This window comes from Eretmochelys imbricata, chromosome 5 (genome assembly GCF_965152235.1).
Source record: "Eretmochelys imbricata isolate rEreImb1 chromosome 5, rEreImb1.hap1, whole genome shotgun sequence".
Taxonomy (NCBI): domain Eukaryota; kingdom Metazoa; phylum Chordata; order Testudines; family Cheloniidae; genus Eretmochelys; species Eretmochelys imbricata.
The window spans coordinates 122431308-122456820 of NC_135576.1; the positions used below are offsets into that span (position 1 = coordinate 122431308).

The 25513-nt window shown below is 49.5% G+C and overlaps 1 protein-coding gene across 2 annotated transcripts; it reads right to left on the reverse strand.

The window, feature by feature from the left end:
• Positions 1-1571: 1571 nt before the first annotated feature.
• Positions 1572-13406, reverse strand: PGAP4 (post-GPI attachment to proteins GalNAc transferase 4). Of its 2 annotated transcripts, XM_077817811.1 has the most exons (3): positions 13237-13406; positions 12435-12567; positions 1572-3054 (listed from the first exon to the last, which is right to left on the reverse strand). In XM_077817811.1, exon 3 carries the CDS (start codon positions 2927-2929, stop codon positions 1742-1744), a length of 1188 nt encoding a protein of 395 aa, XP_077673937.1. In that variant the 5' UTR covers positions 2930-3054; positions 12435-12567; positions 13237-13406; the 3' UTR covers positions 1572-1741. The 2 variants fall into 2 exon arrangements, with proteins under 2 accessions (XP_077673937.1, XP_077673938.1); XM_077817812.1 differs by lacking the exons at positions 12435-12567; positions 13237-13406 and adding an exon at positions 12589-13014.
• Between the last annotated feature and the right edge of the window lie 12107 nt (positions 13407-25513).

Sequence of the window (25513 nt, forward strand, 5' to 3'; positions counted from 1 at the left end):
TAGAATCCATGGACAATCAGGATAGGTGGCAACCCATCTAGGGCCAGTTTAAAGGGCTTGCACTCAAAGTTAATGAGTGAGCTCCTGGTGATACAGGATCAGGGCCTAAATGGGGAATCTGCTCTTCCTCACCTATGAGAGGTAGCTGTATGTGCAATCTCAAAGGTTGTTCTGATGTGAGGCTGTGCGGGAGTGTGAGAGTATGTGTGTGGGCCAGCGAATCCAAGCCACATACGGCGAGCTGGAGGTTGTTTGGGGAAGCTGAAGCAAAGGGGAAGAACATGGACTTTGTGTTTCAGATCATAGAATCATATAAGATTAGGGTTGGAAGAGACCTCAGGAGGTCATTTAGTCAACCCCCTGCTCAAAGCAGGGCCAACGCCAACTAAATCATCCCAGCCAGGGCTTTGTCAAGCCAGGCCTTAAAAACCTCTAAGGATGGAGATTCCACCACCTCCCTAGGCAACCCATTCCAGTGCTTCCCCACCCTCCTAGTGACATAGTTTTTCCTAATATCCAACCTAGACCTCCCCCACTGCAACTTGAGACCATTGCTCCTTGTTCTGTCATCTGCCAGCACTGAGAACAGCCGAGCTCCATCCTCTTTGGAACTCCCCTTCCGGTAGTTGAAGGCTGCTATCAAATGCCTCCTCACTCTTCTCTTCTGCAGACTAAACAAGCCCAGTTCCCTCAGCCTCTCCTTGTAAGTCATGTGCCCCAGCCCCCTGATCATTTTCGTTGCCCTCCGCTGGACTCTCTCCAATTTGTCCACTTCTTTTCTGTAGTGGTGGCCCCAAAACTGGACCTAATACTCCAGATGTGGCCTCACCAGTGCCGAATAGAGGGGAATAATCACTTCCCTCAATCTGCTGGCAATGCTCCTCTGCTCCAAGGTGAAAGGAGAGCTGTGGGGGAAGAGGTGTGTTATCCACAAAGGAGAAGACCCGGAGGTGCTGAAGCAGCATGAAACATGTTCCCAGAACCATGTGCAGAATCTGGGGTAAGGGGCTCATTATATGCATCATGCCTCTTGTAAAGGTCTCTTCATGTTTTTATTTGAAGAGATGAACAGATCGTTGGGGTAAGACGTGGAGAAGGTTGGGGGAAACTGGGGCTATTCTCCAGCTCCATACTTCCTCCTAGGTCAGCTTGAGCCTGATGCACTTACGCTGGCTAGCATTTCCAGTGCCTTGAGACTGGGATATATGTGACCACAGGAGTGGCATTGACTAGTGTGGAAGGAATTGAGACAAGGCCATTGTAGGTGAGGAAGGACGAGTGTGTGTGTGTTTGTGTGTGGTGGAGTGGGGGGGTTGGATGGGGCAGCTAAAAAGACAAAGGAGATCTCAAACAACAGCTGATACAGCCAAACTGTCTTGGGTCTGTGATACCAGAGACTGGTTTCTTGGACACTGCTGTAGGAGGCACATTCATGTGCAAATGGCCAGTGTGTGTGTGTATTGGGGGGTCTCCCCCCAAAAAATGACTAAGGATAGTAGCAAACCCTTCCCTTCTCTGAAAACCTCCACCCTCTTTTCACTTCATTATAAAATAAATAATGCATCTACAGGTTTAAGTAAACTTTTTTTTTTAAAGTTCCTTTCCCTCCACTAGGTGGCGCCGGTAGTTCTGAGCACAGTTGCAACTGGCATGCTATCTGAAGTCACACCTGATATGTCTGTCCACAGACAAGGCTCCCTTGGCTCCTCCCAGCCTTTCCATAAAGGCATTTCTCGGTGGGTCACAGTAGCTTAGGGCTGTCATTTGGCCTGAGGCTGGAAAACATCCCCACGTGCATGATCAGATTGGGCTCCACCACATAGGCCTTCTCACCCTTGGTGCGCAACAGCGAGTAGAGTGCAATGTCCTTGGCGAAGCCCCGACGGCAGTGCAGCTCCTGAAGGTAACCTAAGACACGGCGGGCGGAAGGGGCGGAGAACAGCATGGCAGGCGTGCAGCACTCAGTGGCTGGCACCACGTTGTAGAGTGCAGGAGCCAGCCGGCGCAGCTCCAGCAGGTAGTGCCGCCCCACCAGTTCTGCTAGTGCCATGCTGTACAAGGCAAAAAACAGGACAATGGGCCAGGTAAGGCTTGGGCGGCCAGACGCCCAGGAGTACACAAAGCTCAGCAGAGGGCCCAGAAACATGCCCAGGCCGAGCCACTCCAGGATCCTCATGGGCTCCGGGTTGATATAGCGCTGAAGCCGCTCGGGATGGTACAGCTTCAGGTAGAGGGCATCTTTGAGGTGTGGCTTTGAGAGCCGTGCCAACAGCAGGTGCTGCAGGACAGGGAATATCTCCTCTTCGGGAACAGCATCGTCTTCCACCAGAAGGACGTACTCTGGACTGTAGGCCAACAGCGACTGCTCCAGGCAGAAGGCATAGTCCCGCTTCTCCTTCTCAAACTGGTTCACTGAGGCATTGGGGTCCTCCCAGTTTTTGTAGCGGCTGACCATTGCAAAGAAGGTACCCAACAGCCTGGCGTCCTGGTGGCTGCCTGGCTCCTGCTCCACGTTACAGAGAAAGATCTGGTGGCTCCGGCAGCGAGGGCCACACTGCTGGAGGAGACGGTGGAAGCGGGAAGCCACCTGCAGGACGTAGTGGAACTCGTTCCGCCTCTGCACGGTGATGATAGTGATGAGCAGCCACGGTCTGAGGGCCTTGTCGCCTGAGATCTCCGAGGAGTTAGGAGTCCGCAGGTCCTCGAAGTAACGGAGGGCGGCCTGGCCATCCTCCTGGTTCTGCTCCAGGAACTCCTGGCTCATGGGGTTCAGATGCCAGCGGCGTAAGTAAAAATAGGAGTGGAGGAGCCGGTGGCAAATCAAGGGAGCCAACACGCCAAACGTCACCACAGTTAAGGTAAGGAGCTGAGTAATGGGGCGAGAAAAACGGCACCACTTCCCATAGAGCCGCAGTCCTTGGAGGAGCATGGCTGCTGGATACAAGGTTTGGCCTCCCTGTGCTCATGCCCCAATTCATTCACTCCTCTGCTTCTGCTCTGAGTAGCAAGCCATCAGTGGTGCAACATGAGTGAGGCCCAACCAATGCAGCCAACCTACAGGGAAAGAAGGAAACATTTTAAAATATGCACAAATCCACCAGTATCAAAGGAAGAACTTCCAGACCGAACATTCTGGTGAAAGCAAAAATTTGTGACGTGCTCATGGGGAAATGAATGCCATGCCACGGAAGCAGCAGTGGGAAAAGGTCCTTGGGCATCATGCTCAGTGGGTCCCGTACTGGGACAGCATAAGAAATAATAGAAGGACTTATGAAGGAGTCCAGGGTTCCATCCTGAGTCGCTGAGTTCATTGGGGAACTACATCATGCACAATGGTCAGAGAGTCCCATGAGATTGCTGGGGACTCTGATCTTGTTAGTACCATTATTATGATGATACTGATATTATCATAACTGAGATTGGGCCCCTACTGTATTGGGTGATGTACATACACCTGTGTCTGTCTCAAAAAGCTTGCAATCTAAGTAGACAACTCAGACTCAGTGGAAGAATGCATTATTAACCCCCCTCTCCTTCTATTAAATAAAGCCATTCCGATCCCCTACTCCCAGGTTGCTCCCTCTTTCTGGACCACGTTAAAGAGGCAGATCAAGCCTCTCAAGCTGTGTCTACATTACAGACCTTATAGATGCACAGCTGTACCGCTGCAGCTGGCCAGTGTAAGGTCTCCCATGGAGCCGCTCCACACTGGCAGGAGAGAGCTCTCCCATTGGCATAATTAAACCACCCCAATGGGTGGTGGCAGCTATGTCAGCAGGAGAGCAACTCCCGCCAATATAGTGCTGTGCACACCAGCACTTCTGTTGGCAAAACGTATGTCGGTCAGGGGGTATTTTTTCACACCCGGACTGGCAAAAATTTTACCGACAAAAGTGCGAGGATAGACAAAGACTCAGTATATTCAGGAGCAACGGGATGTATCTTCTGATTGAGCAGTTAACTCAGATTCAGAATTAAGAGTTAATTAAACATTTGAATTCAAAGCTGATCCAATCAACCCCCTCTAACTTCCTAAAAATTAGTCTTTGCCATGTCCATCTACTCTGCCCCACTCTTCTGGGCTGCCACTAGCCCACTCCTAACAGTCTTAATGCACCTGGTTTACACAGTTAGTGTAACCTTTGGGTGGGCTATAGTCCACTTCATTGCCCTTCTCCAGTGCCTAAAAATACCCAACTCCCATAGGAAAGTAGCTGGAGACCCAGAATCTCTAAGGATTTTCAGCAAGGATTGCACAGCGTCAACCTCCCCACATTCAAGGCCCTAAAGGAACTAAGAAATGAATTTAAATAACTTTATAAAATCTTATGATAAACAAATAATAATCTAATTTTACAGCATAACATGCCTATTTTACAATCTACATATATTGCCTTCATTTATACATAAACATAAATAAAGAAAAATTAAAATCTTCAGTCTCCACAGAAACACAGTGAGAAGAAACTGAAAGTTCCCCAAATCTTAGGTTTAGTTCACCTAAATCTCAGAGCCTTTGATCACCAAATCTATACAGTCTGCTGAGTCTAAAACAACATCATCCCTCCCCTAGCTTGTAGGAATCTTCAGTTGGAATCCGGACAGACTCTTCCTCTGCTGAAATCACTGCTAGCCAGTCAGCTGACGGATTAACCAACTGCTCAGTTACATATTTAGATTTAAAGAAAACCCTGTTACAAGAAAATACAACACTGAGAATAGTAAAATAGAAGTGACTCTTTCCCCATTACTACATTTAAAGAAAAGTTGGTGAATCACACTAGCTGAGACAATGTAACTGGACCAGTTTGGCTAAAATCAAAACATTCGAAGCGTACAGTACAATTAAAACGGAAGTTGTTATTTTTTTCCTCCCAATTTCCCCTTGCTATAATTAGCATTGCCCAGGCTTCCCTGTTAGAAGCTAACAGTATCACTAACCTGCAAAATGCTTGAGTTAGGGACAACAGCCTGCTTCCTGCTCCTGGGCTCAGCTTCTCCCAACTCACACAGGGCACATGTTGGCCCTTTGTACAGCAGGTGCCCTGACTGCCTGCCCTCATGGAGTCTGACCCCAGCAACAGGGAACCTATTGGAGCAGACTCAATGCTACCATCCATACCCAATTCCAGAAGCTTCTGGCTGTGGAGTGCTTAATCTGCCTAGCAACAGTGACCCAGACACAGCTCACTCCTACATCCCACAGTGGGTCTCTTAAAGAGACATCTCCCTATTAGGCACCTAGGTTACATTAACACAGGGGTTGGCAACCTGCGGCACGCATGCTAATTTTTACTGGCATGCTGCTGCCAGCTGGGGTCCCAGCCGCTGGCCCCGCTCAGCCCGCTGCCAGCCTGGGTCCTGAGCGGGGCCAGCGGCCGGGACCCCGGCTGGCAGGAACCAGCGGGTGAGCCACTGCCGGTCTGGGGTTCTGTCTGCCACCTAACTCAGCCCGCTGACAGTCTGGGGTTCCAGTCGCCGGCCCCTTGCCACCAGGGGTCCCAGCCGTCGGCCCTGCTCTGCCTGCTGCCGGCCTGGGATACCAGCCGCCGGCCCCGCTCACTTCGCTGCTGGTCTGGGGTTCCAGCCACCTGGACCCCTGCCAGCCGGGGTCCGAGCCTCCAGCCCTGCTCAGCCCTCCTGCCAGCTAGGGCTCTGAAGCCCTTATCAAAAATTACACTACAATTATCTTAAAAACTTTGCCTATTACAGTAATCATTAAAAAAAAAAAAGTATAATGTTAAGAAATACATAGGTTTGATGAAACAAAGTAGTTGTACTTATGTGCCTGTGCTTAATTTGTGTTTGATGACTTACCTTCTAAAAAAATCTTGCATGTCTCACAACCCCAGAAAGGGTATTAGAGCAGAGAGTTGTACTGCTGTTCTGCATATGGGCCCAGGGTCCTCAGGAATCAGGGCATGAGGACCTGAAGGCCTAAGGACGCTATAGACTTGAGGTCCACTTCTGAAGCTATCTTGGGCTAATTTGGTGAATGTACTGCCCCTGCTCCTCAGTTTGTCAGGCGCAGTGGTGAAGGGAGCACTTGCATGAAGGGCCGGATGCTGCAAAGCCTCACTTGCACAAGTACATGGGTGTGGGCACATTGATATTAGCAGGGCTGCTTGTGTCTGTAAGGCCCTGCAGGATCAGGCCCCACATCTGTGAGTGGGGAGCACAATCAATGGTGGCATTAACATTCTCAGAGTAGAAGAAGGAAATCACGCTCCCTCCGCCGAACAAACTGGAAGCCAGCGCTGGAGGAGCTGTGGGCCCGCAGCAAGCTGTTCTGGCTCTGTAGTTTTCAGAAACACATACTTGGGTGCTAGGAAATCCCTGTCTGAGAAGGTCCCTCCCACGAAAGATGATCATTATCTGAGGGTGGCATGTCTGAGGCAGTGAAGAGCAGGAAGTGGATGCCACCTATTCTTCACATACCCTTCAGGAGAGGCATCTTTGAACTACTTGGGAAAGAGAGGAATGCGGGACTGGACACTTGGATGGAAACAGACACTTGGATGGAACACAGTTTGGTGAATCAGAGGTACCCTGAGAACTGTGCGCTTGCATAGGGTCTCACTCTCTGGGATCCGTGCTGTACACACACAGCCAGTCATCCGGGTGCCATCCCCAGATCACTGTGCCTGCAGGTCACCGCAGAGGTGCTTGCAATTTCCTGTCTTTCTCCTGGCCTGGAAAGTTGTGTTGCAGTTTCCACGGTATGCATCTGATGAAGTGAGCTGTAGCTCACGAAAGCTCATGCTCAAATAAATTGGTTAGTCTCTAAGGTGCCACAAGTACTCCTTTTCTTTTTGCGAATACAGTCTAACACGGCTGTTACTCTGAAACCTGTTCACATAGGAGTAGTAGAAGGGTCACCAAGACATAAATAGGTGAAGGAGGAAGGGAATCACCATAGCTTGTGGGACTCGCGCGCAGCCAGATGGGAGCAGAGAGGCTGTTTCCTAGGTATGTAGAGGTGTGGGGGGGAACTCAAGTCAAAGGGGCCAAGAGAACTAGACTGGCCCTATCATCTGTATAATGGCCTGCCAAAGGCTAGCAGGCCCTTTAAGGAAAGTCAGCCTTAGCCTTACCTGTTACTTAGCAGTTTACCTCCCCCACCCCCCAAGCAGATCCTGATCTGGTGGCTTAATTACCAGTAGTGACCCCAGCTGGGAAAGAGTCAGGGAGGACTTCGTAGAGGCAAAACTTTGTCAGAAATCTAGGACAGAGGACCAGTGGAAGTGCCAGCTTTCTGGGAAGAGCCTGGTGAAGGCAGGGTAGAGAGAACCACAGAGCAAGTTAAACTCCTGTGCGGGCCTTGGAAATAGAGTGTCTAAGAAGCAGGGAGGTCGTTGGTAGAAGTTGCCAGAGTCCCCAGGAAGGGGAGGGAGTGGGGAAAAAAGCCTAGGAGGTAGTCCTGAGTCAAAGGAGCAAAGAAATAATTCTGCAGTGCCCAGCAAGGGTAAAAAAGCAAAGAACTTCAACAGCTTGAGAGGGACAGAAGGAGCTCTGTTTGGGTGTTGGTGTGGATTCTTTAGCTGGAAGGAGATAGAACTGCAAAGAGATGACCTGGCTGGAAGGCTAGGCCATGAAAGATGAAGAGAGAAATTCTTCCATTCCTCTCCTACCATAACAAAACCTGTTCTCCAAAGTCACTGCTTTACAGCTCCACCTGAAAGTGACCACACTTCCTGATGAGTTCTCTTTGTGAACCATATTGTTGCTCCTTTTTGACCCAAGTGGCTAGCCAAAGTTTGAGGCCCTGGGGATGTTCCAGGTAGGAGTAGAAATTGGTGACAGATTGGTATTTCTCTGATGCAGTTTTGTTTATTTACACAGAATATACAGAGTCCTGTGTCTCTGAACACAGTAGGAATCAAACAGTAAGAAACAGCTTATTTTGTTAACAGAACTAAGAATAATCTTCTCTGCCTGTGTTCCTGACCCAAAAACCTGTCCTCATGCTTCTTCCAGGGTCAGACACTGTGCTTTCATAGAACAGAATATCAGGGTTGGAAGGGACCTTAGGAGATCTTATAGTCCAAACCCCTGCTCAAAGCAGAACCAATCCCCAATTTTTGCCCCAGATCCCTAAATGGCCCCCTCAAGGACTGAACTCACAATCCTGGGTTTAGCAGGCCAATGCTCAAACCACTTAGCTATCCCTCCCTTCTTCTGCTTGTCTCTCCTAGTTTATTTTCTGTTCTGCCTACACACATGCCTACATGCAAACCTCCTCAAAACAATATTCAGCAAAAGCTCCTGAGTGGGTTCACATACAGTAAAACCTCAGAGTTACACACACCTTGGGAATAGAGGTTGTTTGTAACTCTGAACAAAACATTATGGTGGTTCTTTCAAAGGTTTACAACTGAACATTGTCTTAATATAGCTTTGAAACTTTACTATGCAGAAGAAAACCATCTTCATTTAAATGAAACAAGCACAGATAGTTTCCTTACCTTGTCAAACTCCCCCCCGCCCTTTTTTTTTTAAATTTACATTTAACACAGTACTGTACTGTATTTGGTTTTTGTTTTGTTGTTTGGGGGAGGGGGGGGGAAGGGTGTCCTTGCTGCTGCTGCCCAAATGAGTTGTGTGGCTGACCAGTCAGTTCGTAACTCTGAGGTTCTACTGTACTCCTTTTGTCTTAGGTGAGTGCTTTCCCTTACTGTTATGTTAATTGAAGGCTATGTTCACACCTATCAAACTTCCTGAGGTTTTAACTCTACCTGTAACAATGTTTCACCCAGCTCACAATATGTAGACCCTCAGGATAGAAGGTGTTATGGAAATATCAGCTGTTATGATTACAGACGTGTGCAGCAATGTGTGGTTGTGTATAATGGCAGGGCCAGCTCTAGGATTTTTGCTTCCCAAGCAAAAAAAATGTTGGCCGCCCACGCTTTTTTTCATGCCCCCCGGCTCCACCCCAACTCCGCTTCTTCCCAACCCCATCCCCAATTCCCGGGCCCCACCTCCTCCCCTGGGCATGCCGCATTCCCTCCCGCCCAGCAACGCCCCGCCCTTGCTCACCTCTGCTCCGCCTGCGCCCCTGAACACGCCGCCACTCTGCTTCTCCCCCCTTCCTCTCAGGCGAGGGAGAGGAGCGCGTTCAGGGGAGCAGGCGGAGCGGAGGTGAGCAAGGGTGTGGGGGGAGTGCAGGAAGTAGCGGGGAGGGGGGTAGAGGAACCGCTCCCCGCCCCAGCTCACCTCTGCTCCACCCCCGCCTCCGAGGCTTGCTGCGCAAAACGGTGACTGTAACAAACAGTTGTTTCGCACGCAGCAAGCCTGGAAGGGAGGGGGGAGAAGCGGAGTGGCAGCGGCGCGCTCAGGGGAGCAGGCGGAGGCGAGCTGGGGCGGCGGGGGCACATTTCGAGAGGCAGCATGGCCAGCACCGGAATGCCGCCCCTAGAAATGAGCCGCCCCAAGCACCTGCTTGTTTTGCTGGGGCCTAGAGCTGGCCCTGTTAATGGGAAAGTCTGACTTGTGCCCTGCTCCTGCAATTACACCCATGTGAGCGAAATTTTGCATCTACACCAAGCCCCCGGGCATCACGGGAGGTTCAAGGTCCACCTACATGGGATTCAATTGCAGGCTCAGGGCCTAGCAGCCCTGACTACTAACCCACTTTGCCAGAGAAGATGAGTTCTGGCTGTGGGGTGATATTTTTAGTGTGGTGATTTAAGCGGAAGTCAGGTAGTTAAAACCCACTAAAATATAAAGAACTTTTAGAGGTTAACAGTTGCAATAAACAGGGTCTGCAAAGACCCTGCTGGCAGACCAGCTTAAACGCATAAGAAAAAATAAGAGAATTCCCTTTGTTCTCACTCCCACTTCATGTATCACTTCACACCATCAGCTAGGTGTATTACAGGGGTTTCAAGTTCTGCTGAAGCCTCAGGTCCCAAGCATTGCTAGAGACAAGATACTGGACTAGGATGGACTACTCGTCTGACCTAGTACAGCAACTCATACCCTAAATTCTGATAGGCTGGAGATTAGTTTCGAGAGGTCATTTTCAGGCCAGATTTTCTAAAGAGCTCAGCACCCAATTGCTCCCACTGACAGTAATGGGATCTGTTGCGTGCTGAGCACTCATGAAAAATCTGGTCATTTCATTTAGATGCCTAAGTGACAACAGAGCTGTTATAACAAATTAGGCCTTCATTGCAAAACTCTACTTACACATATAAGAACAGCTAGAGACTGGTCGCTGCTCTCGGTCCCTCATCATCCACTTCAACCAGTCGTGAAAATGGTTGTCATGCTGATATAGACAAACCTAAAGCATGACTGACCCCTACTAGAGTTAGCGATTGGCCAGGCTGGCTTACGGCAGGTGTTGAACTTGTTCGGCTTCATCTACAACAGTGGGACAGTCATTTTCCACACCAGTCAGAAAGGGCCGTGTTTTGTCCAGCTGGCTTTGTTTCTTAGCCTAGACAAGTGCATGGAGATTGATGGAGATTGACGGAAAAGAATTAAACCTTGTTTACCTCTGTTTGAGCAGGCTTACTGAAAGAGTACTGAAAAAGGAAGGTGAAACCAGAGGCAAGCTGTTAAATAAGTGAGTAAATGGGTGTCGTAGCCAGAGGTTACCCTTACAATTTGCCCTGAGTAAACTATGCCATCCCAGGAGCAGACCAACCACCAAACTATAACTCAGTTATAGTTCCTTCCCCGTTGCCGCCTTTACTTCAGGGGTGAAGTTAATCTGCTTTGCTCTTGGCCAAAAAGCTCCTCCATGCTGGCTTAGCTCTGCTGATTAGCAGATTGGAGGAAGTGGGGTTCTGACTTTCTGTCCTGGAGGGGTGGGGCTCCAGCTCTCAGTGTCATTTACTCTGCACTACAGGAATTTCAGACCTACAGATGACTTCCTCTCCCTGGTGTTATCATCATTTGTATGATGTAGCAACTAGAGGCCCCATCTGAGATTGGAGCCCCCTTGACTAGGCACTGTACATAAATATAGGAAGAGACAAGCCCTGCCCTGAAGAGCGCCCTGCCTAAATAGACAAAACCTGACAGAGGAAAGGTAGGAGGGGAATCAGAAGGGTGTAGAAAAGTGACTTGTTGTCTAGGATCTCACAAGGTCAGGAGCTGTTCCTACCACCCCGCACCCCAGGTATTTATCACTCATTACTAGCAAAACCTCTGCATTAGCCACATGCATGGCAGTACAACTCCCCATTCCCCTGAGGGGCACAAAACACAGGGGAATGGGGTCATCATTGTGCCACTCAGGAAATGCTTTATCTTTATTGCCTCTCAGTTGTCTAAAAACAGCCTCAGGCACATACTTCCTTGTGATCAAAGGCCTTTGCAAATAAGTCTGAAAGTTTCCAGCCTGCACAATAAAAATTTGAACCAGAGGATCTAGATTCCAGCCAGAGTTCAGAGGCAAACATTAGTCACCTATTTTGAACGACACAGTTGGAAATCTTAAGCAGCATCAGATCATTTTCTTTGTATTCAACTCGGAAAGATTCAGAGCTCTGTGGGCAGCCTTTTCCCCTATGTGCCACCCCCACCACCCAGCAAGAAGTGACAGCAAACCTGATGCTACTGGCTCTAGGGCAGAGGACTGATCTATTTAGGCCCATCCCTACAGCTGGTAAGCGAGGGTGAATGGGAAAAATAGAGCAGCTGGAAAGTAGGTTGCGTGCGCACACATATTTTGCACACCCCTCCTTTGAGAGGCAGCAAAGCAGCAGGCTTTGACTAAGGGTAAAGGGGAGCAGCTCGTTCCCCTGCCCTCCCAGCAAATGCTAGTTGAGGTGTTGAAGCAGGGCGCATTGATGGCCGTTCAGAAGTTGTGCATGAAGCCATCTTCCCAGCGACTTTAGAGAGAGCCATCCCCAGCTGGGCCGGCTCTGGGATTTTTGGCCGCCCTCGCTTTTTTTCGTTCCCCCCCCCCTCGGGTCCGACCCTTCCCAACCCCTTCCCCAAATCCCCGGCCCCACCTCCTCCACCGGGCCTGCGGCATCCCGCATTGCTTCCTGCGGGTCCCCCCCTGGAACCCCCCCGCCCGAGCTCACCTCCGCTCCGCCTGCTCCCCCGCGTCCCCCCCACTCCGGCCAGGGAGAGGCAGCGCGCTCAGGGGAGCAGGCGGAGCGGGGGGGGGGGGGGGGCGCAGGAAGTAGTGGGGGTGGGGGGGTAGAGGAACCGCTGCCCGCCCCAGCTCGCCTCCGCTCCGCCCCCGCCGCCTCCCCCCCAGGCTGGGCAGGCCAAAGAGCGGAGCAGCGGCGGGGCGCTCGGCGGGGCAGGCGGAGGCGAGCTGGGGCGGCGGGGGGCACGGCCGGCGCCGGGAAGCCGCCCCTAGCACCGGCGTGTTTTGCTGGGGCCTGGAGCCGGCCCTGACCCCCAGTGGTTCCGGTTACAAGCACTTCCCCCCGCCCCAGGCACACCGGGCTCGCCAGGATACTCACGCGGGTTTACCGTACACCCAGCGTGGCTGCAAACTTCCCGTGCAACCATTTGTGAACATCTCAGACCTCAGCCCTTGTTTTCCCCGGGGCTTTCTTCTCCTGCAGGGTGGCCAGGTGACAGGCTGCGGGACCGCTGGGGGAGAAGGGCGGTTACCTTGGTGATGGTGGCCAAAGAGGAGGGAGCGTCAGCTGAGCCGATTCTCGCCCTCACCCCTTCCCAGTCTCTCCCAAGGCAAGGGAGCCGCAGCTGCTCCTTTGATGCCAACAGGCCGCAAGCTCCTTGCAGGGAGGTCGTCCTCGGAAAATCGGGCTACGTTCACGCAGACTGACTTCAGGAATCGTTTTGGGAAGCTGTCATTTGCTTCCTTACACGAGCTCTTCATTACATTTTCCTCCGGGCGGCTTGTTCTTCCGTGCCCTGACCGCTATCCGTTGCCCCTGCTCTCCACCTCTCCTGGCCCCCAACCTTTAGCAAGCACGAAGCATCCACCTTGTCCCTGCTGGGGCTTCCGCAGTCCCTGTTCCCCCGCCCCAGTGATCAGAACGCCCTGCAGTTCGCTCCCAGAACGGCAGTCCCCCTCTTCACCCTCATGCAAAGCTCTCCGCAGCCATTCAGTTTCCGCCTCCCGCTTCCCCCCCCCAGCCCTCCGCTAATATCTCCCCCACAGGAACTGTACAGCTGGCAGGAGCGACATATCATGTACTTGGACTACCTAGTGCCTTTCATCTGAGGATCTCAAAGGACCATTGATTTATTAAGCCTCCTGGCACCCCTGTATAAAAAAACAACAATCAAACTCACCATAGCAGCAAAAGCCATAATGGAGAAACGGCACAGAAGCTGGGCTGGAAAATACAGTAAGAAGGAATTGCGGGTTTTCCTATCTGGAGTCTTGCCCCGCATGTAGAGAAGGAAAGAGCTAGGAATCCTGAAAACCTGAGCCGCTGGTTTTTATAAATCCTGGGCGTCTCCCCTTTCCTTTCTAATGTTCCCTCGCAGCACAATCTTCCACCCTCCAGGCTTCTTGCCTCTGCTATCCATTTTATCTTGTTGCTCGCTTCTCGCATGCCGTTTCCCTCCTCCTCCTCCTCCCTCTCAGGCCAGGAGGATGGGATTAAACAGGCACTTAAAACCAAACGTGACCACACAAGCCACAGAGAGAGAGAGAGAGAGAGAGAGAGACCAAAAACGAGAGAGAAAGAAGAGGGGTGAAAGAATGAGAGGAAAAATAACCAGCCCAAATGTTAACAAAGCCAAGGACTGAGCTCCTGTTGCAGCCAGACTCCCGGATTTCTGCTGTGGTCCATTAACATTCCAGTAGGACGAATGAAATGTTAACCCCTTCACTGTTGGAGACAGTTGCAATTCCCTGTTCTGGCTCGTAATCCAGATTACCCCCAATTTGCCCTTTTCCTACTCAGGATTTCATGTACACTGATCATTCCCTGGCTATGTTTAAAAGCTCCTTCCTCCATCTGATCCTTTATGACATAACCCGGTTGCTCTTCTGTCATGCACCGTGATACCACTATATTCTCCAGAATAAAGGTCTTTCTTGATTTATGCAGTGTTGTTGTGGCTGTGTGGGTTTGAGGATATTAGAGAGACTGTGTGGGTGAGGTAGAATCTTTATTGGACTAACTTCTGTTGGTGAGAGACAAGATTTAGGCCTTGTCTACACTACAGAGTTTTATTGATGTAAGTTACGCCAATGTACAGTTGTAATTAAATCGCTGGGGGGTGGGGGTGGAGGGTATAGGAGAGAGAGAGAACCACTGTATATGTTGAGGGGAGAGTGAATGTAATGTAGACAAGGCCTTAGAGCAGCGGTTTTCAAACCGTGGGTCGTGACCCAGAACTGGGTCACGGAATGGAAGGGACGGGGTCACGGCGGCTCTAGTCAGCACTGCCGACTAGATCCCTAAAAGTCCTGTTGGTGGTCCTGCCCAGCTAAGGCAGGATAGGGCATGGCCGCTTCCGGGGCACAGCACGGACCATGGCGCTAGGATAGGCAAGAAGCCTGCCTCTGAACCCCGGCTGCACCACAGACTGGGAGCTGACGGAGGTAAGCCTGCACCTCAACCCCCTACCACAGCCCTTAGCTCCCATGCAAACCCAGAGCCCCTTCCTGCACCCCAAACCCCTCATCTCCAGCCCCACCCCAGAGCCTGCACCCCCAGCACAGAGCCCTGACCCCCTTCCCAACCCCCTGTCCAGCCAGAGTCCCCTCCCACATCCTGAACCCTTCATTCCCAACCCTCACCCCAACCCTAGCCCTGAGCCCCTCCCAGACCCCAACCTCCTCATCCCCAGCTCCATTGGGTCACGGGCATCAACAATTTTCTTCAATTGGGTTGCCAGAAAAAAAGTTTGAAAACCACTGCCTTAGAGTTTGCACAGCACTCTTCTGCAGAGTCAGGGGCAGCAGGTTTGTGTAATTTTTGGTGGTACCCAGAACAGGTCCAAGTTGTGCTCCCTCCGCCCCACCATCCCTAAGGGTCTGGGAGGAAGTCTGGGTGCAGGAGGGGTCAGGCTCTGGGAGGGCGATTGGGTCGGGGCACGGGCTCTAGGCTGGGGCAGGGGGTTAGAGTGCAGTGGGTGGGCTCTGGGATGGAGTTTGGGTGCAGGCTCTGGGTAGGGACAGGCAGTTGGGGTACAGAGGATGGGCTCTGGGAGGGAGCTGGGGGGCAGTGTGTGGGCTCTAGGCTGGGGCAGGGGGTTAGGGTGCAGGAGGTGGGCTCTAGGAGAGCATTTGAGGGCAGGCTCTGGATTGGGGTGCAGGAGCAGGTGTGAGGGCAAGCTCTGGGAGGGAGTCTGGGTGCAGTGTGCAGGCTCTGGGCTGGGGCTTGGGGTTCAGGGGGTGGGCTCTGGGAGGGAGTTGGGGTGCAGGCTCTGGGCTGGGGGAGTTGGGGTGCAGGCTCTGGGCTGGGGGAGTTGGGGTGCAGGAGGGGATGTAGGAGGCAGGCTTCAAGAGGGAGTTTGGGTGAGGGGTCTGGGCTGGGGCAGGGGGTTGGGGTTCAGGGGGTGAGGGCTGTGGCTGGGGGCACAGGCTCTGGGATGGGGAGGAGCCAGGGATGAGGAGCTTAGGGTGCAGACAGGCTGCCCCGGGGCTAGGGCCAGAGAGGACTCTCCCCCAACCCACCCACCCACCCACCCCAGCAGCACACTCACCTCACACCACTGTCACTGCACATGTTCCTAGGGCCCTTCTCAGGTCCAAGAAGCCCCTTGCCTCCCCTGTGGTAGGGGGGGAGGGCATGCCATCATCCTCCCCTGCTGTTGCCCCTCACTGTAGCCTCACAGGTGGTGGGGGATCGGGCTGCCCCTTGGCCAGCGTGGGGCAGGAGTGGTGGCTGTGGGAGTTGGGGGGAATCACAGGGTCAGACACTCACCAAAGCCCCAGGAGCTGCTCAGGTGAGTGAGGTCCGCTCCAGATGTCTCCAGGCCCGAAGCCTCTTGGGCATTGCCTGCAGGTAGGTGTTGGGGAGAGGAGGGTTGCCAATCATGTGTGCACCTCCTCCCCTCCACAGGTGCAGCAGCAGGCCAAGGCAGCTGCCTGCTGCTGATGCCGCTCTTGTGCAGCGGCCAGCAGGATAGGCAAGGGAGAGCAGCACAGAGAGGCAGGGCAGCAGCCTGCTTTCAGTCAGGCAGGGATGCTCTGGGACCCTGGGGGCAGCAGGCAGGGGCCGGGGGAGACTCCAGGAAGGGCCGGGGGAGAGACCCGGCTCCAAACATTGGTGGAGCTAGGCCCCCGGCCCTCAATATTCCTGGAGCCCGGGCACCTGTGCAGAAAGTCACAGCTAAATACAAGGTGGAACAGATTGTTTAGCATAAATTGTTAACACATATCAAGGGACCATTCAAGGCCAAGTGGCTGGGGGAGGGTTGTTAGTGGGTTATAGATTGTTGTAATAAGCCATAAATCCATTGTCTCTATTCAGTTCATGATTTTAGTGTCTAGCAAAGTTATGAATTTAATCTCCCACACTTATCTTTTGAAAGTGTTGTGCAGGTGTCCTTTGAGGAGGGGGACTGAGGTCAGATGCAGAGTGATCACTTTGTGAAAAGTGTTCACCCACAGGTGACAGGGTATTTTTGTCTTTTATCAGTTTCCTTTGTGAGTTCATTCAAGAGTGAGTGTCTGGTTTCACCCACATAGTTGTTATTGGGGGATTTAGTGCACTGGCTGAGGAACACCACATGTTGTAACAGGCACTTATAGGACCCCGGGGTCTTGAAAGGTGTGTTGTTGGGGGTGTAGATCATTGGAGATATATCTGCAGATTTTGCACCTGTTGTTTTGGCAGGGTCTGACATTGCTTGGCTTTGGTGTGTCCTAGGCTGTGGGGAGCTTGCTTCTGATGATGTGCTTGGAAACCTCCTCCGGTCACATGCCCCTAGATGTCACCTATCACACCCTACACTGGAACCCATATGGGGTATCATCAAACAGCTACAACTCATACTTTATTGGGATCCCCTCCTGAACTCCCTTTTCTGGCCTTCAAACAACCCTCCTCCCCACCCTCAATTTCTCCAAGCTCATATTATTTAACAATTTACAGAGTTTTGAGCTACTGTTCCTTTGAAAGATGTTGTAGAAAATAAAGTTCAGTTTTGCTATATCTCAAGTGTACCTCTGTGATTCTGTCTCTATAGGGAAATTTCTCCAGAACTCTTTAGTGCTCGATCTAGCACAAAAGAAAATGGCTGTATATTTGGGTTAAATTTTCATGCTGCTGGCCAGCCTGTGAACTCGCCTGTTGCTAGAAAAATTCTGCAAATACCGCAAAAAAAATAATGTACAGTGTGTCTTTCCCTTTAGTACACCACATGCTGTTTAATGGAGGTATTGGTTTAGGGCTATCCAATCACATGACCAGAAAATGCTAGCCAGGATGGACTCATCTCATATACATGAATTTTATTGCTCCATTTATATTGTTCGATCCAAGGAGCATTATAGGCAGAGGTAATTAAATTATGCATGCCTGAAATCCTCCTTTACTCTGGTTTCCAAAAATATATCCATATATTCCAAAACTTCCTGTTGCTGAGTTAATGCCAGGAACAGCCTGAAAGGAACTGCAGCGTTCAGGGTGAAGATGCAGTTGAGTAGCATTGATTGTGTTTTGGTTCCTGTAGAGATCTGTTCTCCCGGGAAATGGTGAAGGTCAGCTGGGGGAATCAACAAATGTGCTCAGATGTCTGCTACCTTGTTATTTTACCCAAAGTCACCTGGGGAAAGACAATGCACAAAGAAAAAGAAAAAAGTAGTGATTCCCTCTCCCTCCCCCATAGTGTTTATTGATATTGATCCGTATTTGGATACGACACTTAGATTTCCACACAGATGCTCAGATACCCCAGTGCCAGGCATGATAAAAATACTAGAATAGACTAGAGGGGCAGGACTCTAGGGGCACGTCTTCACTGGCAATGTTACAGCGTAGCTTGTGTCGTCGCGGCACAGCGCTGGGAGACAGGTCTTCCAGCACTCTACAAAAACCCACCTCCACGAGGGGCGTGGCTCCCAGCACTGGGGTGCTGTATACACGGGCTCTTTACTGCACTGAAACTTGCTGCACTCAGGGGGGTGTTTTTTTTACACCCCTGAGCAAGAAAGTTGCAGCGCTGTAAAGAGCCAGTGTAGACAAGCCCTAGATAAGAGTAACTAATGTCGGAAGCTGAGTTGACCATTCCTTAAAGTTCCCACTAGTGTACCTTGAGATATTCTTTTCTCAGGCATGCCATTTTTGGGAGCATAGGTGTAGGGTTCCCCTTGAACAACTGTGAGTAAATCAATATAACGATCATCTTTCTTCCTCTTGAATGAGTGGAGGAAGCTATCAAGTGAGGACTGTGCTGTCACCACGATTCACGTATAGTGTTGTACTGGAAGTTATATCTTGGAGGGTGTTGTCAGCTAGTGGAATGACTCAGCTTGGAGAACTCAACCAGTGGCAGTCTGCAAAGTCTTTCCTATAAGGGTTATTGTGTATGGTCAAGATTTTCATAACTGAGTTGTGATTTAGGGGTGCCTCAGTTTATGGGGGGGGGGGCAACCTGACATACCTTCAAGAGGCCTGGTCTTCAGGAAGTGCTGAGTCCCCACCCTAAGAATATCATCCTTTAGTGTCTCAAGTTGGATACCCAAACACTGAGGTGGCTCAGAATCACTAGCCCGTTGAAAACCTGTGCCAATAATAAGACAATAAAACAAGTTATCATAAGAACAGAAACAGGAAAAATCCTCCCCAACTAGGCACTGAAACCAACCCTGTGATTCCCGGCTGAGAAGCCTGTTAGCATATAGATATTCAGGCCAGTCTGTAAAGGCCTATACTTTAAGAATTTAGGTATATGTTTATCATTTAGCCAGTTGTAGAGGCTATAAAAGAAAGAATCAAATCATTGTCTGCCTGTGTAAGGGCCTTCTTTCACTGTGACAGTCTGAGGCCCTGTTCCTAAGCTAAGACCTTTGGCTAAACAGTGGGAGCAGCCATAAGCTGGAAAGTGTTCGGCCACATCCTCAAACATTTCAAAGCGGTCATATTGAAATAAGGCAATCTGGAGCTGTTAGAAAGGTGATCTGATCTATCACCTCCAGAGAAAGGGAAGAGCCTAGAAGATGTAAAAGGAAATTTAGTTTGATCGTTTTCTGTTTGGTAAGAACTCACTTAGCAATAGACATAATTGGGAAACCCTTATGTCTTTATAGATGTAGTTGTGACATCCTCACTTCTGTATTTTTTGTCATTATAGTTCCCACTTTGCTATGGTTTATTTGAATGGTCTGTCTGGTTCTGTGATTGTTTCTGTCTGCTGTATAATTAATGTAAACTAATTAAGGTGGTGGGATATAATTGGTTAGCTAATCATGTTACAATGTTAGGATTGGTTAGGTAAATTTCAGTAAAATGATTGGTTAAGGTATAGCTGAGAATAATACTATATAAATTTGGGGTAAACAGGAAGTAAGTTGGGATTTGAAAATAAGGAAAAAGGAACTTGGATTTAAGCTTGCTGGAAGTTCACCCCAGTAAACACCAAATTGTTTGCACCTTTGGACTTTGGGTATTGTTGCTCTCTGTTCAGGCGAGAAGGACCAGGGAAGTTGGAGGGTGAAGGAATGAGCCCTCTAACCTCCTTTCCCGAAGGTGTTCTTCCCCTCTACCTCCCAAGGCTAGTTTAAAAAAAAAAAAAAGAGTGGTTTATACTGTTACGAATTATACCTGATAGGACATGCACAAAACTGCTGTGAATTATACCTGATAGGACACGCACAGTTTGAATCTAGGCTGAGGCACATGAACAAAGTCCACAACTGCAGAGTTCCCAAAAAACACTAAGTTTATTACGCTCGAGCGTGCTGCCCCCCTGCTAGTCAGGAGGGGACCCCGAATACAGATTATACAAAGGTTATATACCTCTTAGCAAAGCATGTTGCCCTCATGTATCGGAAACCTTAGCCAATAAACAAACCCTTTTCTTATCTACCACCTATCCCTGCTTGGTGCATTCCTCATGCTAAACTAGTATGTTAATTACACCGCATGGTCCTAAAGCAATGCATCAGTAACTTTTATTCTCAGGATGGGAGGCCTCACATCAAAGGCCAGGAGATAGGGAGTTAGGGACAGACAAAGAACAGATACCGGGAGTCAAGGCAGGCTGGAGACAAGGGGGAGGATTTTCACAGGAATGCAGTATCTAAGGAACACTCCTCCTGGTGCATGATGTGCTTGCTTTCAGACAATGGTGGGCCCCAAACCAAAATGGAGTCACATGTGCTAACTTTTCCTTAACAATACCCACAGCCAGCTATTTTTGACCAGTATGGTTTGGCTCACAGTATATAGTGCTTTATTGTTAAACATAAAAAAGTTAAAAAAAATACTTGATGCTCTTGTTCTTCTACAGAAGGCAGACTAGTTTCCGCAGACTGACAAGGTAGAGCTCAGTCAGCAAGCAACTGCTACTCATAGCTTTCCAAAAAGAAAAGGAGGACTTGTGGCACCTTAGAGACTAACAAATTTATTTGAGGATAAGCTGTAGCTCACGAAAGCTTACGCTCAAATAAATTTGTTAGTCTCCTAGGTGCCACAAGTCCTCCTTTTCTTTTTGCGAATACAGACTAATACGGCCGCTACTCTGAAACCTGTCATAGCTTTCCGCCGGCCCACCTGTCTAAGGGGTGGGGGAAGCTGAGCTGACTCTACCTGGGACTAAGTCCTGCCTGCTGCTGCCTAGGGTCTTCCTGTCACTGTGTATGGCTGCTGTGAACGGCTGGCCATTGGCAAGGCACTGTCTGTGCATGCACATATCACTGGGCTAACGCTAAGCTCAGCATTCCAAGCAAAGCAACACAGCAGATAAAGGGTTAAAGCATGGCAGGCATATCTGACAGCAGAGTAATGCGTTCACTGCAAGAAGAATGAATGGCATGTTCAGCTGCACAACACATGCTCCCTGGACCCGCCCCACATGTTCAATAATGCAGCAGGTTTGTATGTCCCCTATTGATACGTTCAGTGAGCTGTCCCTGGAGACCAACAGTCCAATGGGGTATACTGTTTTTGGCAAGAGTTTACCAGTTAATTTTCCCCTTTATTAATTAATTAATTATCTGTAGAAATAAAATATAGTAAAGCAATAAATAAATACTGTGACAAACCTCTGTCCTTGTCTCCATGGGTCCTGTGCTTCCTGGCAGATTTGGCTAGTCTCAGAGGCTCACTGTGACCCTCCACATAGCCCTTCTCTCTCTAGAGGCAAGGGTCACAGCCTACTGAACCATTTTCATCCTAAGCCAGCAAGGGAGGTGAGGAGAAGCTACCCTCCCTTGCACAGTCTCTGTTGTCTCCCAGACTCAGTGATTAATTCAGAGGGGAAGTGGGGAGCCCAGGCCCACCCTCTACTCCAGGCTCCAGCCCAGGGACCCTAATAGTAGCAGCTATGGTAGCTGACTTTTTGGAAACAGGACACACACAATTCCCTGGGCCACTTCCCCACAGCAGCCCACACTTCCTCAATGTCTACTTCACCCTTACCTCAGGGCCTCCTTCCTTGTGCCTGATATGGTATGTACTGTCAGTCTCTCCAACAGCACGACTTCCTCCTTCAGCTCCTGACACATGCCCACCTGAGTAACTGGGAGGCTTTTAACTAGTTTCAGCCAGCCCCTGCTTGGCTTCAGGTGTCCCAATCAACCCACTGTCTTCCCTGCTTTCTGGAAAGATCTTCATTGGCCCCAGATGTCTTAACTGACCTGGAGCAGCTGCCATTTGTTTATCCTGGTAGCAGGGATGTTTTCAGCCTGTGGCTAATATAGCTGTCTCTCACTACTTTACTGTAGCCATCAGGCCTTGCCCCGTCACATATCCCCCCCTCTGCTCAACACCATAGAGTTGGGCAACTTGGGACACCAGGCAGTGTGCTCATGACAGACCATCAGCATTGCTGTGGTGGCATCCAGCCCTGTGCCGTATGCGGAACTGGAACGGTTGGAGGGATAAGAACCACCTGGTAACCCTTGAATTCTTTTCCTTATTCTGCTGCATCCACTGGAGGGGTGCATGGTCCATCACAAGAGTAAATTGCCAGCCTAAGTGGTAATAACGCAGTGTCTCCATAGCCCATTTGACAGCTAGGCATTCTCTCTCGACTACTGCGTACTTCTGTTCTCTTGGGAGAAGCTTTCTGCTTCGGTAGAGGATCTTCTCCTACCATTTGCAACAGAACCGCCCCCAACCCCACCTCAGAAGTGTCTGTTTGTAAAATAAATTCCTTGTTAAAGTCCGGGGCTATGAATACGGGGTCATTATAGAGGGCTGTCTGAAGGTCTGTGAATGCCCCCTCTGCTGCGTCGGTCCACTTCACCATTTCTGGACCTCAGGCCTTCACCAGGTCCGTTAGGGGACTTGCCCTAGTAGCGAAGTGGGGAATAAAACGTCGGTAATAGCCTACCATGCCTAGGAATGCGCGGATCTGCTTCTTTCGGGTTGGCCGGAGCCAGTTTTGAATCGCCTCTAGCTTATTTGTTTGGGGCTTCACTATGCCCCTTCCTACAATATATCCCAGGTGCCTAGCCTCTGCTAGCCCTATGGCGCATTTAGCGGGATTAGCGGTGAGGCCAGCCTTAATGTGCGCAGTACTGCCTCAACTTTCTCCAAGTGGGTTCCCCAGTCTGTGGTACGGATGATCACATCATCTAAGTATGCGGCTGCAACTAAACAGGAGTTTTGAGGATCTAAATTTTGGACTTAGGCATCTAGTGTGCCAGTTAGGCACCTAAATCCATTTGTGTATTTAGCTGGAAAAGCCTAAGGCACACAGGGATTGTAAACCAAAGTCCATAAAGCCCAGAAGTGATTTAAGATGTTTGAGAACTTCCTTCCATGCTATATGGATTGCACAATCCTTGATGAAACTCTCCAGTTCATTCTTACTAATCACAGAGAAAGTGCTACTGGTTTCACAGGGTTTCAGCAATTCCTTAATATAGATGAAGCTTAAAATGGACGCTAGGACATGCCAGACCTGTCATTGCCCAATGAGGGAATTTCATTAGGGTAGAATAAAACTTTAGTGTCAGGACATCTTATTTAAATTAGAGAGAGGCCTGAGGTGTCAATTTCAGATACATATTTATATCTTAGTTCAGGGCGGTTGGGTTTGATGTGCTATTTGGCACCTTCCTTCCTTCAGAGGGGACAGGGAAATGTTCATAAATACTAGCTAGAAATGTCTGCATGGACAGTGCTGTGAAAATGTCTGATTTTGCCAGTTTGGGAATGTTGTGCAACTGTTCCACACAGGTTAGAGGCTACCTATTCTATTCTATATAAATCCTTACACTGGCCTCATCACTGCAGTATCTGAGCACCTTCCAAAGGTGCATTAAGACTTAAGTGATGTAACTAACATCTGTCACATGTGATTCATTCTTTCTCATTCTCTCCCCTGGAGGAGAATTGTGTGTGCAGTGTAGAGTTTTGTTTTTGGACTTTTTTATGGGTGTGTGTTTGCGTGTGTGTGCATTTATTTATTTTAATCTGCATGCTGCTCTATGTTTATATTACAGAAGGCAGGTTGAAGAAGAATACCTTGCACCTGGAGTGGAAGGTGGTGAAGTTTGTGATGGTCCTTTGTTCCTATGGATATTCATGCCACCGCCTCAAACCCACCCCCAAGAAAGTTCTGTCTCCTGCACAGACGAGCTATCTGCTTACTTGTTATGAGCTATTACTTCAGTGGGAGCTGAGGATTCTAAGTACCTCATGGGATGGCAGAGATGGCAGAGATACCAGCATGAGATTTGGGAGGTAGATGGTAATTAAATGAATTGGAATTTTTCTAGCTCATAAGTGTTAACATCCTTATTCAAACATAAAGTGCAACATGGTCTTTAATGAGATATGCCTACTATATAACAGCAATTAAAAAGCATCTCTGTCCTCTGAATGCAATATAGACTGTATTATAATCACATTATACTGAACAATGATACACTCTCTTGTGGAGTACAAAGTTTGTCTCTCTTTAAGAAAGGCATATAACTCAGACAGAAAAGGTCCAGAGAATGTCAATGTAGATGGGATCAATGGGACTTTGACATGAGGCACTGCAAAAACTGGGGTTATCTTTGAAAGAAGAAGAGGAAGAGGACATCACTGAAATACAGTATTTATGATTATGAAAGATACAGTGAAAACTGATCAGCCCCCTCATTCTTATATGACCCCATAATAAGAAAAAAAAAGTTTGGTTCTTAATGAAGTTAGTGGCAAAACAGTTTAAAACAAAAAGAAATATTTCTTTATATATCATATGCTCAGCTGATGGAATTTGCCATTGCAAGAAATCACAGAGTGAAATGCTATAGCTGGATCTTAACAAAGGCTGGATAATGTTACAGCCATTAATAACATGCATGATAAAATAAGGATAATCAAAACTCAAGCGCCAGTGGCTCGGTGTGCTGTGCGGATTGAGATTTGTCTTCCTCTGGCATAGGCCTGAAAGAGAGAGGAAGTAGATTTAAAAATCAGATAGAAAACTGAGCTATGTCAAATCCTATAGTCTAGTTACCTGCAGTGATATTAGCACTTTCACGTTCAATTCCCTTCACAAACATTAATTAATCCTCACAACATTCCTGTCATGTTCATTAATGCATCACTGTGGATGTGGGAAACTAAGGCACAGAGAGGTGAACTAACTTGCCCCAGTCACAGAATAATTGTAGACTGATCTTATGTTTCCTACTGCTGACCTCTGGTCCCTGCTCACTTGCTTTACAAATTGTCAGCGTGCAGGTTTGACAGGTTTCAGAGTGGGAGCCCTGTTAGTCTGTATCAGCAAAAACAACGAGGAGTCCTTGTGGCACCTTAGAGACTAATAAATTTATTTGGGCCCAAATACATTTGTTAGTCTCTAAGGTGCCACAAGGACTCCCCGTTGTTTATGCAGGTTTGAGTTTTCATCTGAAAGGTAGCATCTCTAGGTATGCAGTGCCTGCTAGCACCAGGCTGGCCCATCGCTTCACTACTGACTCAGAGGGAACTCTGCCACCTGCTGAATTATATTGCACAGTGCAATTTAATCTCTCTCTCTCTCTCTCTCTCCCCCCCAGCCCAATAAATGGTAAAAGAAATGTGCTGCCATCAAATTAACCACGTAGTTACGACCCTTCTACCTCCCAAGTGCCTCTCCCTTCCCCTTGGTTGGGCTGTTTTGCTACCACACAGCTGTAAATGCTAGTGACTGCGGAGGGCAATGGAACAGGAGGGGCATAAATCAAGGTCCTCCAAGACACTTAGGCTCCTCGCTTCCGCTGATTTCAAGGGAAGTGAGAAGGGCGATGGCAGCCATGTTTACTAAGGGCAGCCTGGCGGCCTAGCCCGTGGACGGGAACGGGAGATGGCCGCCATGTTTACTAAGGGCAGCCTGGCGGCCTAGCCCGTGGACGGGAACGGGAGATGGCCGCCATGTTTACTAAGGGCAGCCTGGCGGCCTAGCCCGTGGACGGGAACGGGAGATGGCCGCCATGTTTACTAAGGGCAGCCTGGCGGCC